At 39.9% G+C, this 14,074-nt stretch overlaps 1 protein-coding gene across 2 annotated transcripts in view; it reads left to right on the forward strand.

Moving 5' to 3' along the window:
- LOC110499310 (endothelial PAS domain-containing protein 1) overlaps positions 1-14,074 on the forward strand; it is a 70,217-nt gene that overhangs the window by 40,659 nt on the left and 15,484 nt on the right. For both annotated transcript variants that reach the window (XM_036956132.1, XM_036956131.1), the window contains exon 3: positions 13,917-14,065. In XM_036956132.1, the coding sequence (XP_036812027.1) occupies positions 13,917-14,065 (149 nt within the window). The remainder of the gene's footprint in view (positions 1-13,916; positions 14,066-14,074) is intronic.

Below are 14,074 nucleotides of genomic sequence, written 5' to 3' on the forward strand. Positions count from 1 at the left end.
AGCATCAGGCCGTGTTTTAAACTATGTTTATCTGAGAACAGCATCAGGCCGTGTTTTAAACTATGTTTATCTGAGAACAGCATCAGGCCGCGTTTTAAACTATGTTTATCTGAGAACAGCATCAGGCCGCGTTTTAAACTATGTTGATTTCCATCTGAGAACAGCATCAGGCCGTGTTTTAAACTATGTTTATCTGAGAACAGCATCAGGCCGCGTTTTAAACTATGTTTATCTGAGAACAGCATCAGGCCGCGTTTTAAACTATGTTGATTTCCATCTGAGAACAGCATCAGGCCGTGTTTTAAACTATGTTGATTTCCATCTGAGAACAGCATCAGGCCGTGTTTTAAACTATGTTTATCTGAGAACAGCATCAGGCCGCGTTTTAAACTATGTTTATCTGAGAACAGCATCAGGCCGCGTTTTAAACTATGTTGATTTCCATCTGAGAACAGCATCAGGCCGAGTTTTAAACTATGTTTATCTGAGAACAGCATCAGGCCGCGTTTTAAACTATGTTTATCTGAGAACAGCATCAGGCCGCGTTTTAAACTATGTTGATTTCCATCTGAGAACAGCATCAGGCCGTGTTTTAAACTATGTTGATTTCCATCTGAGAACAGCATCAGGCCGTGTTTTAAACTATGTTTATCTGAGAACAGCATCAGGCCGTGTTTTAAACTATGTTGATTTCCATCTGAGAACAGCATCAGGCCGTGTTTTAAACTATGTTTATCTGAGAACAGCATCAGGCCGTGTTTTAAACTATGTTGAGTTCCATCTGAGAACAGCATCAGGCCGTGTTTTAAACTATGTTGATTTCCATCTGAGAACAGCATCAGGCCGTGTTTTAAACTATGTTTATCTGAGAACAGCATCAGGCCGTGTTTTAAACTATGTTGATTTCCATCTGAGAACAGCATCAGGCCGTGTTTTAAACTATGTTTATCTGAGAACAGCATCAGGCCGTGTTTTAAACTATGTTGATTTCCGTCTGAGAACAGCATCAGGCCGTGTTTTAAACTATGTTGATTTCCATCTGAGAACAGCATCAGGCCTAGTTTTAAACTATGTTGATTTCCATCTGAGAACAGCATCAGGCCATGTTTTAAACTATGTTTATCTGAGAACAGCATCAGGCCGTGTTTTAAACTATGCTGATTTTCATCTGAGAAAAGCATCAGGCCGTGTTTTAAACTATGTTTATCTGAGAACAGCATCAGGCCGTGTTTTAAACTATGTTTGTCTGAGAACAGCATCAGGCCGTGTTTTAAACTATGTTGATTTCCATCTGAGAACAGCATCAGGCCGTGTTTTAAACTATGTTGATTTCCATCTGAGAACAGCATCAGGCCGTGTTTTAAACTATGTTGATTTCCATCTGAGAACAGCATCAGGCCGTGTTTTAAACTATGTTTATCTGAGAACAGCATCAGGCCGTGTTTTAAACTATGTTGATTTACGTCTGAGAACAGCATCAGGCCGTGTTTTAAACTATGTTGATTTCCATCTGAGAACAGCATCAGGCCTAGTTTTAAACTATGTTGATTTCCATCTGAGAACAGCATCAGGCCGTGTTTTAAACTATGTTTATCTGAGAACAGCATCAGGCCGTGTTTTAAACTATGCTGATTTTCATCTGAGAACAGCATCAGGCCGTGTTTTAAACTATGTTTATCTGAGAACAGCATCAGGCCGTGTTTTAAACTATGTTTGTCTGAGAACAGCATCAGGCCGTGTTTTAAACTATGTTGATTTCCATCTGAGAACAGCATCAGGCCGTGTTTTAAACTATGTTGATTTCCATCTGAGAACAGCATCAGGCCTAGTTTTAAACTATGTTTATCTGAGAACAGCATCAGGCCTAGTTTTAAACTATGTTTATCTGAGAACAGCATCAGGCCGTGTTTTAAACTATGTTTATCTGAGAACAGCATCAGGCCGCGTTTTAAACTATGTTGATTTCCATCTGAGAACAGCATCAGGCCGTGTTTTAAACTATGTTGATTTCCATCTGAGAACAGCATCAGGCCGTGTTTTAAACTATGTTTATCTGAGAACAGCATCAGGCCGAGTTTTAAACTATGTTTATCTGAGAACAGCATCAGGCCGTGTTTTAAACTATGTTGATTTCCATCTGAGAACAGCATCAGGCCTAGTTTTAAACTATGTTTATCTGAGAACAGCATCAGGCCGTGTTTTAAACTATGTTGATTTCCATCTGAGAACAGCATCAGGCCGCGTTTTAAACTATGTTGATTTCCATCTGAGAACAGCATCAGGCCATGTTTTAAACTATGTTGATTTCCATCTGAGAACAGCATCAGGCCGTGTTTTAAACTATGTTGATTTCCATCTGAGAACAGCATCAGGCCGTGTTTTAAACTATGTTTATCTGAGAACAGCATCAGGCCGTGTTTTAAACTATGTTTATCTGAGAACAGCATCAGGCCGTGTTTTAAACTATGTTTATCTGAGAACAGCATCAGGCCGTGTTTTAAACTATGTTGATTTCCATCTGAGAACAGCATCAGGCCGTGTTTTAAACTATGTTTATCTGAGAACAGCATCAGGCCGCATTTTAAACTATGTTGATTTCCATCTGAGAACAGCATCAGGCCGTGTTTTAAACTATGTTGATTTCCATCTGAGAACAGCATCAGGCCGTGTTTTAAACTATGTTTATCTGAGAACAGCATCAGGCCGTGTTTTAAACTATGTTTATCTGAGAACAGCATCAGGCCGTGTTTTAAACTATGTTTATCTGAGAACAGCATCAGGCCGTGTTTTAAACTATGTTTATCTGAGAACAGCATCAGGCCGCGTTTTAAACTATGTTTATCTGAGAACAGCATCAGGCCGCGTTTTAAACTATGTTGATTTCCATCTGAGAACAGCATCAGGCCACGTTTTAAACTATGTTTATCTGAGAACAGCATCAGGCCGTGTTTTAAACTATGTTTATCTGAGAACAGCATCAGGCCGTGTTTTAAACTATGTTTATCTGAGAACAGCATCAGGCCGTGTTTTAAACTATGTTTATCTGAGAACAGCATCAGGCCGTGTTTTAAACTATGTTGATTTCCATCTGAGAACAGCATCAGGCCGTGTTTTAAACTATGTTTATCTGAGAACAGCATCAGGCCGTGTTTTAAACTATGTTTATCTGAGAACAGCATCAGGCCGTGTTTTAAACTATGTTTATCCGAGAACAGCATCAGGCCGTGTTTTAAACTATGTTGATTTCCATCTGAGAACAGCATCAGGCCGTGTTTTAAACTATGTTGATTTCCATCTGAGAACAGCATCAGGCCGTGTTTTAAACTATGTTTATCTGAGAACAGCATCAGGCCGTGTTTTAAACTATGTTTATCTGAGAACAGCATCAGGCCGAGTTTTAAACTATGTTTATCTGAGAACAGCATCAGGCCGTGTTTTAAACTATGTTGATTTCCATCTGAGAACAGCATCAGGCCGTGTTTTAAACTGTTTATCTGAGAACAGCATCAGGCCGTGTTTTAAACTATGTTTATCTGAGAACAGCATCAGGCCGTGTTTTAAACTATGTTTATCTGAGAACAGCATCAGGCCGTGTTTTAAACTATGTTTATCTGAGAACAGCATCAGGCCGTGTTTTAGACTATGTTTATCTGAGAACAGCATCAGGCCGTGTTTTAAACTATGTTTATCTGAGAACAGCATCAGGCCGTGTTTTAAACTATGTTTATCTGAGAACAGCATCAGGCCGCGTTTTAAACTATGTTTATCTGAGAACAGCATCAGGCCTAGTTTTAAACTATGTTGATTTCCATCTGAGAACAGCATCAGGCCGTGTTTTAAACTATGTTTATCTGAGAACAGCATCAGGCCGCGTTTTAAACTATGTTTATCTGAGAACAGCATCAGGCCGCGTTTTAAACTATGTTGATTTCCATCTGAGAACAGCATCAGGCCGTGTTTTAAACTATGTTGATTTCCATCTGAGAACAGCATCAGGCCGTGTTTTAAACTATGTTTATCTGAGAACAGCATCAGGCCGCGTTTTAAACTATGTTTATCTGAGAACAGCATCAGGCCGCGTTTTAAACTATGTTGATTTCCATCTGAGAACAGCATCAGGCCGAGTTTTAAACTATGTTTATCTGAGAACAGCATCAGGCCGCGTTTTAAACTATGTTTATCTGAGAACAGCATCAGGCCGCGTTTTAAACTATGTTGATTTCCATCTGAGAACAGCATCAGGCCGTGTTTTAAACTATGTTGATTTCGATCTGAGAACAGCATCAGGCCGTGTTTTAAACTATGTTTATCTGAGAACAGCATCAGGCCGTGTTTTAAACTATGTAGATTTCCATCTGAGAACAGCATCAGGCCGTGTTTTAAACTATGTTTATCTGAGAACAGCATCAGGCCGTGTTTTAAACTATGTTGATTTCCATCTGAGAACAGCATCCGGCCGTGTTTTAAACTATGTTGATTTCCATCTGAGAACAGCATCAGGCCGTGTTTTAAACTATGTTGATTTCCATCTGAGAACAGCATCAGGCCGTGTTTTAAACTATGTTTATCTGAGAACAGCATCAGGCCGTGTTTTAAACTATGTTGATTTCCGTCTGAGAACAGCATCAGGCCGTGTTTTAAACTATGTTGATTTCCATCTGAGAACAGCATCAGGCCTAGTTTTAAACTATGTTGATTTCCATCTGAGAACAGCATCAGGCCGTGTTTTAAACTATGTTGATTTTCATCTGAGAACAGCATCAGGCCGTGTTTTAAACTATGTTTATCTGAGAACAGCATCAGGCCGTGTTTTAAACTATGTTTGTCTGAGAACAGCATCAGGCCGTGTTTTAAACTATGTTGATTTCCATCTGAGAACAGCATCAGGCCGTGTTCTAAACTATGTTGATTTCCATCTGAGAACAGCATCAGGCCTAGTTTTAAACTATGTTTATCTGAGAACAGCATCAGGCCGTGTTTTAAACTATGTTTATCTGAGAACAGCATCAGGCCGCGTTTTAAACTATGTTGATTTCCATCTGAGAACAGCATCAGGCCGTGTTTTAAACTATGTTGATTTCCATCTGAGAACAGCATCAGGCCGTGTTTTAAACTATGTTTATCTGAGAACAGCATCTGGCCGAGTTTTAAACTATGTTTATCTGAGAACAGCATCAGGCCGTGTTTTAAACTATGTTGATTTCCATCTGAGAACAGCATCAGGCCTAGTTTTAAACTATGTTTATCTGAGAACAGCATCAGGCCGTGTTTTAAACTATGTTGATTTCCATCTGAGAACAGCATCAGGCCGCGTTTTAAACTATGTTGATTTCCATCTGAGAACAGCATCAGGCCATGTTTTAAACTATGTTGATTTCCATCTGAGAACAGCATCAGGCCGTGTTTTAAACTATGTTGATTTCCATCTGAGAACAGCATCAGGCCTAGTTTTAAACTATGTTTATCTGATAACAGCATCAGGCCGTGTTTTAAACTATGTTTATCTGAGAACAGCATCAGGCCGTGTTTTAAAATATGTTTATCTGAGAACAGCATCAGGCCTAGTTTTAAACTATGTTTATCTGAGAACAGCATCAGGCCGTGTTTTAAACTATGTTTATCTGAGAACAGCATCAGGCCGTGTTTTAAAATATGTTTATCTGAGAACAGCATCAGGCCTAGTTTTAAACTATGTTTATCTGAGAACAGCATCAGGCCGTGTTTTAAACTATGTTTATCTGAGAACAGCATCAGGCCGTGTTTTAAACTATGTTTATCTGAGAACAGCATCAGGCCGTGTTTTAAACTATGTTGATTTCCATCTGAGAACAGCATCAGGCCTAGTTTTAAACTATGTTTATCTGAGAACAGCATCAGGCCGTGTTTTAAACTATGTTGATTTCCATCTGAGAACAGCATCAGGCCGTGTTTTAAACTATGTTGATTTCGATCTGAGAACAGCATCAGGCCGTGTTTTAAACTATGTTTATCTGAGAACAGCATCAGGCCGTGTTTTAAACTATGTAGATTTCCATCTGAGAACAGCATCAGGCCGTGTTTTAAACTATGTTTATCTGAGAACAGCATCAGGCCGTGTTTTAAACTATGTTGATTTCCATCTGAGAACAGCATCCGGCCGTGTTTTAAACTATGTTGATTTCCATCTGAGAACAGCATCAGGCCGTGTTTTAAACTATGTTGATTTCCATCTGAGAACAGCATCAGGCCGTGTTTTAAACTATGTTTATCTGAGAACAGCATCAGGCCGTGTTTTAAACTATGTTGATTTCCGTCTGAGAACAGCATCAGGCCGTGTTTTAAACTATGTTGATTTCCATCTGAGAACAGCATCAGGCCTAGTTTTAAACTATGTTGATTTCCATCTGAGAACAGCATCAGGCCGTGTTTTAAACTATGTTGATTTTCATCTGAGAACAGCATCAGGCCGTGTTTTAAACTATGTTTATCTGAGAACAGCATCAGGCCGTGTTTTAAACTATGTTTGTCTGAGAACAGCATCAGGCCGTGTTTTAAACTATGTTGATTTCCATCTGAGAACAGCATCAGGCCGTGTTCTAAACTATGTTGATTTCCATCTGAGAACAGCATCAGGCCTAGTTTTAAACTATGTTTATCTGAGAACAGCATCAGGCCGTGTTTTAAACTATGTTTATCTGAGAACAGCATCAGGCCGCGTTTTAAACTATGTTGATTTCCATCTGAGAACAGCATCAGGCCGTGTTTTAAACTATGTTGATTTCCATCTGAGAACAGCATCAGGCCGTGTTTTAAACTATGTTTATCTGAGAACAGCATCTGGCCGAGTTTTAAACTATGTTTATCTGAGAACAGCATCAGGCCGTGTTTTAAACTATGTTGATTTCCATCTGAGAACAGCATCAGGCCTAGTTTTAAACTATGTTTATCTGAGAACAGCATCAGGCCGTGTTTTAAACTATGTTGATTTCCATCTGAGAACAGCATCAGGCCGCGTTTTAAACTATGTTGATTTCCATCTGAGAACAGCATCAGGCCATGTTTTAAACTATGTTGATTTCCATCTGAGAACAGCATCAGGCCGTGTTTTAAACTATGTTGATTTCCATCTGAGAACAGCATCAGGCCTAGTTTTAAACTATGTTTATCTGATAACAGCATCAGGCCGTGTTTTAAACTATGTTTATCTGAGAACAGCATCAGGCCGTGTTTTAAAATATGTTTATCTGAGAACAGCATCAGGCCTAGTTTTAAACTATGTTTATCTGAGAACAGCATCAGGCCGTGTTTTAAACTATGTTTATCTGAGAACAGCATCAGGCCGTGTTTTAAAATATGTTTATCTGAGAACAGCATCAGGCCTAGTTTTAAACTATGTTTATCTGAGAACAGCATCAGGCCGTGTTTTAAACTATGTTTATCTGAGAACAGCATCAGGCCGTGTTTTAAACTATGTTTATCTGAGAACAGCATCAGGCCGTGTTTTAAACTATGTTGATTTCCATCTGAGAACAGCATCAGGCCGTGTTTTAAACTATGTTTATCTGAGAACAGCATCAGGCCGTGTTTTAAACTATGTTGATTTCCATCTGAGAACAGCATCAGGCCGTGTTTTAAACTATGTTGATTTCCATCTGAGAACAGCATCAGGCCGTGTTTTAAACGATGTTTATCTGAGAACAGCATCAGGCCGTGTTTTAAACTATGTTGATTTCCATCTGAGAACAGCATCAGGCCGTGTTTTAAACTATGTTGATTTCCATCTGAGAACAGCATCAGGCCGTGTTTTAAACTATGTTTATCTGAGAACAGCATCAGGCCGTGTTTTAAACTATGTTGATTTCCATCTGAGAACAGCATCAGGCCGTGTTTTAAACTATGTTTATCTGAGAACAGCATCAGGCCGTGTTTTAAACTATGTTGATTTCCATCTGAGAACAGCATCAGGCCTAGTTTTAAACTATGTTGATTTCCATCTGAGAACAGCATCAGGCCGTGTTTTAAACTATGTTTATCTGAGAACAGCATCAGGCCGTGTTTTAAACTATGTTGATTTCCATCTGAGAACAGCATCAGGCCGTGTTTTAAACTATGTTTATCTGAGAACAGCATCAGGCCGTGTTTTAAACTATGTTGATTTCCATCTGAGAACAGCATCAGGCCTAGTTTTAAACTATGTTGATTTCCATCTGAGAACAGCATCAGGCCGTGTTTTAAACTATGTTTATCTGAGAACAGCATCAGGCCGTGTTTTAAACTATGTTGATTTCCATCTGAGAACAGCATCAGGCCGTGTTTTAAACTATGTTGATTTCCATCTGAGAACAGCATCAGGCCGTGTTTTAAACTACGTTTATCTGAGAACAGCATCAGGCCGTGTTTTAAACTATGTTTATCTGAGAACAGCATCTGGCCGTGTTTTAAACTATGTTGATTTCCATCTGAGAACAGCATCAGGCCTAGTTTTAAACTATGTTTATCTGAGAACAGCATCAGGCCTAGTTTTAAACTATGTTGATTTCCATCTGAGAACAGCATCAGGCCGTGTTTTAAACTATGTTTATCTGAGAACAGCATCATGCCGTGTTTTAAACTATGTTGATTTCCATCTGAGAACAGCATCAGGCCGCGTTTTAAACTATGTTGATTTCCATCTGAGAACAGCATCAGGCCATGTTTTAAACTATGTTGATTTCCATCTGAGAACAGCATCAGGCCTAGTTTTAAACTATGTTGATTTCCATCTGAGAACAGGATCAGGCCGTGTTTTAAACTATGTTGATTTCCATCTGAGAACAGCATCAGGCCGTGTTTTAAACTATGTTTATCTGAGAACAGCATCAGGCCGTGTTTTAAACTATGTTTATCTGAGAACAGCATCAGGCCGTGTTTTAAACTATGTTGATTTCCATCTGAGAACAGCATCAGGCCGTGTTTTAAACTATGTTGATTTCCATCTGAGAACAGCATCAGGCCGTGTTTTAAACTATGTTTATCTGAGAACAGCATCAGGCCGTGTTTTAAACTATGTTTATCTGAGAACAGCATCAGGCCGTGTTTTAAACTATGTTGATTTCCATCTGAGAACAGCATCAGGCCGTGTTTTAAACTATGTTGATTTCCATCTGAGAACAGCATCAGGCCGTGTTTTAAACTATGTTGATTTCCATCTGAGAACAGCATCAGGCCGTGTTTTAAACTATGTTTATCTGAGAACAGCATCAGGCCGAGTTTTAAACTATGTTTATCTGAGAACAGCATCAGGCCGTGTTTTAAACTATGTTGATTTCCATCTGAGAACAGCATCAGGCCTAGTTTTAAACTATGTTTATCTGAGAACAGCATCAGGCCGTGTTTTAAACTATGTTGATTTCCATCTGAGAACAGCATCAGGCCGCGTTTTAAACTATGTTGATTTCCATCTGAGAACAGCATCAAGCCATGTTTTAAACTATGTTGATTTCCATCTGAGAACAGCATCAGGCCGTGTTTTAAACTATGTTGATTTCCATCTGAGAACAGCATCAGGCCTAGTTTTAAACTATGTTTATCTGATAACAGCATCAGGCCGTGTTTTAAACTATGTTGATTTCCATCTGAGAACAGCATCAGGCCGTGTTTTAAACTGTTTATCTGAGAACAGCATCAGGCCGTGTTTTAAACTATGTTTATCTGAGAACAGCATCAGGCCGTGTTTTAAACTATGTTTATCTGAGAACAGCATCAGGCCGTGTTTTAAAATATGTTTATCTGAGAACAGCATCAGGCTTAGTTTTAAACTATGTTTATCTGAGAACAGCATCAGGCCGTGTTTTAAACTATGTTGATTTCCATCTGAGAACAGCATCAGGCCGTGTTTTAAACTATGTTTATCTGAGAACAGCATCAGGCCGTGTTTTAAACTATGTTGATTTCCATCTGAGAACAGCATCAGGCCGTGTTTTAAACTATGTTTATCTGAGAACAGCATCAGGCCGTGTTTTAAACTATGTTGATTTCCATCTGAGAACAGCATCAGGCCGTGTTTTAAACTATGTTGATTTCCATCTGAGAACAGCATCAGGCCGTGTTTTAAACTATGTTTATCTGAGAACAGCATCAGGCCGTGTTTTAAACTATGTTGATTTCCATCTGAGAACAGCATCAGGCCGTGTTTTAAACTATGTTTATCTGAGAACAGCATCAGGCCGTGTTTTAAACTATGTTGATTTCCATCTGAGAACAGCATCAGGCCGTGTTTTAAACTATGTTGATTTCCATCTGAGAACAGCATCAGGCCGTGTTTTAAATTATGTTGATTTCCATCTGAGAACAGCATCAGGCCGTGTTTTAAGCTATGTTTATCTGAGAACAGCATCAGGCCGTGTTTTAAACTATGTTGATTTCCATCTGAGAACAGCATCATGCCGTGTTTTAAACTATGTTTATCTGAGAACAGCATCAGGCCGTGTTTTAAACTATGTTGATTTCCATCTGAGAACAGCATCAGGCCGTGTTTTAAACTATGTTTATCTGAGAACAGCATCAGGCCGAGTTTTAAACTATGTTTATCTGATAACAGCATCAGGCCGTGTTTTAAACTATGTTTATCTGAGAACAGCATCAGGCCGTGTTTTAAAATATGTTTATCTGAGAACAGCATCAGGCCTAGTTTTAAACTATGTTTATCTGAGAACAGCATCAGGCCGTGTTTTAAACTATGTTGATTTCCATCTGAGAACAGCATCAGGCCGTGTTTTAAACTATGTTTATCTGAGAACAGCATCAGGCCGTGTTTTAAACTATGTTGATTTCCATCTGAGAACAGCATCAGGCCGTGTTTTAAACTATGTTTATCTGAGAACAGCATCAGGCCGTGTTTTAAACTATGTTGATTTCCATCTGAGAACAGCATCAGGCCGTGTTTTAAACTATGTTGATTTCCATCTGAGAACAGCATCAGGCCGTGTTTTAAACTATGTTTATCTGAGAACAGCATCAGGCCGTGTTTTAAACTATGTTGATTTCCATCTGAGAACAGCATCAGGCCGTGTTTTAAACTATGTTTATCTGAGAACAGCATCAGGCCGTGTTTTAAACTATGTTGATTTCCATCTGAGAACAGCATCAGGCCGTGTTTTAAACTATGTTGATTTCCATCTGAGAACAGCATCAGGCCGTGTTTTAAATTATGTTGATTTCCATCTGAGAACAGCATCAGGCCGTGTTTTAAGCTATGTTTATCTGAGAACAGCATCAGGCCGTGTTTTAAACTATGTTTATCTGAGAACAGCATCAGGCCGCGTTTTAAACTATGTTTATCTGAGAACAGCATCAGGCCGTGTTTTAAACTATGTTTATCTGAGAACAGCATCAGGCCGCGTTTTAAACTATGTTTATCTGAGAACAGCATCAGGCCGTGTTTTAAACTATGTTGATTTCCATCTGAGAACAGCATCAGGCCGTGTTTCAAACTATGTTGAATTTGTTGCATTTGCACTGAGCTGTAGTGTTGCTGAGATGGGGTAAAATGTAACGTTCAACAGTAAAGTCCTCTGAGTTCAGATCAGTAGGATACAGTACAGACACTACAGGAAATGATGCAAGCCATGGCATCCTGTGACCTGTTTTATAATCTATGCTTTTGTTGAAGCTTTTGTAGTCCTGTAGTAGTTTGATGTTAACATACTGTACCTATTACCTCATTTAACCATGACTCAGCTCAAATGGGAGTTATTACAATCCCAAACATTCTACTCAAAATTGTAGAGAAGGAAACTACAGATGCAAAAATCAAGTGTTCAGGCTAAAAGGTGGTCCTGTAGAGTTGAGTCTCCCATCAGCCGAAGACCCATGAGAAAGTCGTTGCTCCCCTGGGGCTACATTCTCTGGGCTGGGCCAAAATCCCAAATCCAGGCCCAGGCCTTCTCGGCCCCCCGTAGGCCTTGAGAACAGCTCTTATCTAAGGGAAGCACACTGGAGGAATCACAGGCTTCCGACCCCCAGCATGGAGCCACGTTTTGTTCACTGGGACTCTGTAGTCGCTCTGCTGCCTCCCTTTTGAGCCCATGCCAGATAAACTTTATCTACATTTTCTCACTTGGCTTCAAGTAACGTGGTGCAGACTGCAGAGATTTTTTTGGGGTTGTGTAGGTTTCATTAGATTTAGCTACAACATCTTGGATACTGAGCTTCCAATTGGCTTATTCAACCCCCCTCCTCTCCCTTGTAACTATTCCCCAGGTCGTTGCTGTAAATGAGAATGTGTTCTCAGTCAACTTAAAAAAAAAAAAAACATACAAATACTGTGCAGTATGTATTGTACGTTACACAGTGACTTTCAGTGTGCTGGGAATGTTTGTCTCAAGGTTAAGGCTAACTCATTAGTGTGTGCCTTAAGATGGACACTGTTAAAGCAACAGCCTTTCTCAAGTGTGTGTGTGTGTGTGTGTGTGTGTGTGTGTGTGTGTGTGTGTGTGTGTGTGTGTGTGTGTGTGTGTGTGTGTGTGTGTGTGTGTGTGTGTGTGTGTGTGTGTGTGTGTGTGTGTGTGTGTGTGTGTGTGTGTGTGTGTGTGTGTGTGTGTGTGTGTGAGGGAAGCGACCAAGGGAAGGTCAGGGGATTTGGGAGTGTTCAGAGATGCAGGATGAAGTTGTTCTGGTTTGTTTTGGACATGGGCCAGGGCTTCAAGAAGGAAAACAAGCTTGACACACACACACACACACACACAAACAGGTCCAGAACAAATTGAAGAAAACATACAGTATTATGCAGAGCCTTGATTGCATGGAATTCCCTTCCATCTCATATAGCGCAAGTGAACAGCAAACCTGGTTTCAAAAAACAAATAAAGCAACACCACATGGCACAGTGCCTCTCCCCTGTGTGACCTACTTGTTGTGTGTATGTACTGAGTATGTGTAACTGATAAATGCACACGCACACACATACACACACATACTACATGTCAATGTTTAGAAATGTATATATACTGAACAAAAATATAAACGCAACATGCAACAATTTCAAAGATTTTACTGAGTTACAGTTCATATGAGGAAATCAGTCAATTGAAACAAATTCATTAGGCCCTAATCTATGGATTTCACATGACTGGGTATACAGATAAGCATCTGTTTGTCACAGATACCTTAAAAGAAATGGGCATCACAATGGAACTCAGAATCTCATCAAGGTATTTCTGTGCATTTAAATTGCCATCGATTTAAATGCAATTGTGTTTGTTGTCTGTAGCTTATGCCTGCCCATACCATAACCCCACCCCCACCATTAGGCACTCTGTTCACAACGTTGACATCAGCAAACCGCTTGCCCACATGACGCCATACACATGCTCTGCGGTTATGAGGCCGATTGGACGTATTGCCAAATTCTCTAAAACGGTGGCTTATGGTAGAGAAATTAACATTCAATTCCTGTAGTCAGCATGCCAATAGCACGCTCCCTCAAAACTTGAGACATCTTTGGCGTTGTGTTGTGTGACACAACTGCACATTTTATTGTCCCCAGCGCAAGGTGCACCTGTGTAATGATCAAGCTGTTTAATCAGCTTCATGATATGCCACACGTGTCAGGTGGATGGATTATCTTGGCAAAGTAGAAATTCTCACTAACAAGGACGTAAACAAATTTGTGCACAACATTTGAGAGAAATAAGCTTTTAGTGCATATGGAACATTTCTGGGATATGTTCTTTCAGCTCATTAAACATGGGACCAACACTTTACATGTTGCGTTTGTATTTTTGTTCGGTGTAAAGTATTTAGTCTGTATGTATTTTTTTGTTATGTGTCGGACCTCAGTAAGACTAGCTGTCGCCATTCACAATGAGACGAACTTGTGCCGAACACACACACGTACACACACAAACACACACACAGTTATATAATGTTGCACATCTGACGTGAGTGTTTTCCCAAAGGCTGCTCCAACGGTGCAGAGACTGAGGAGGACAGACAGACGGACAGTATGTATTTGAAGTCACTGGAGGGGTTTGTCACTGTGGTTACATCAGACGGCGACATGATCTTCCTCTCAGAAAACATCAACAAGTTCATGGGCTTAACACAGGTGAGCAGA

The sequence above is a fragment of the Oncorhynchus mykiss genome, chromosome 20 (genome assembly GCF_013265735.2).
Source record: "Oncorhynchus mykiss isolate Arlee chromosome 20, USDA_OmykA_1.1, whole genome shotgun sequence".
Lineage (NCBI taxonomy): Eukaryota > Metazoa > Chordata > Actinopteri > Salmoniformes > Salmonidae > Oncorhynchus > Oncorhynchus mykiss.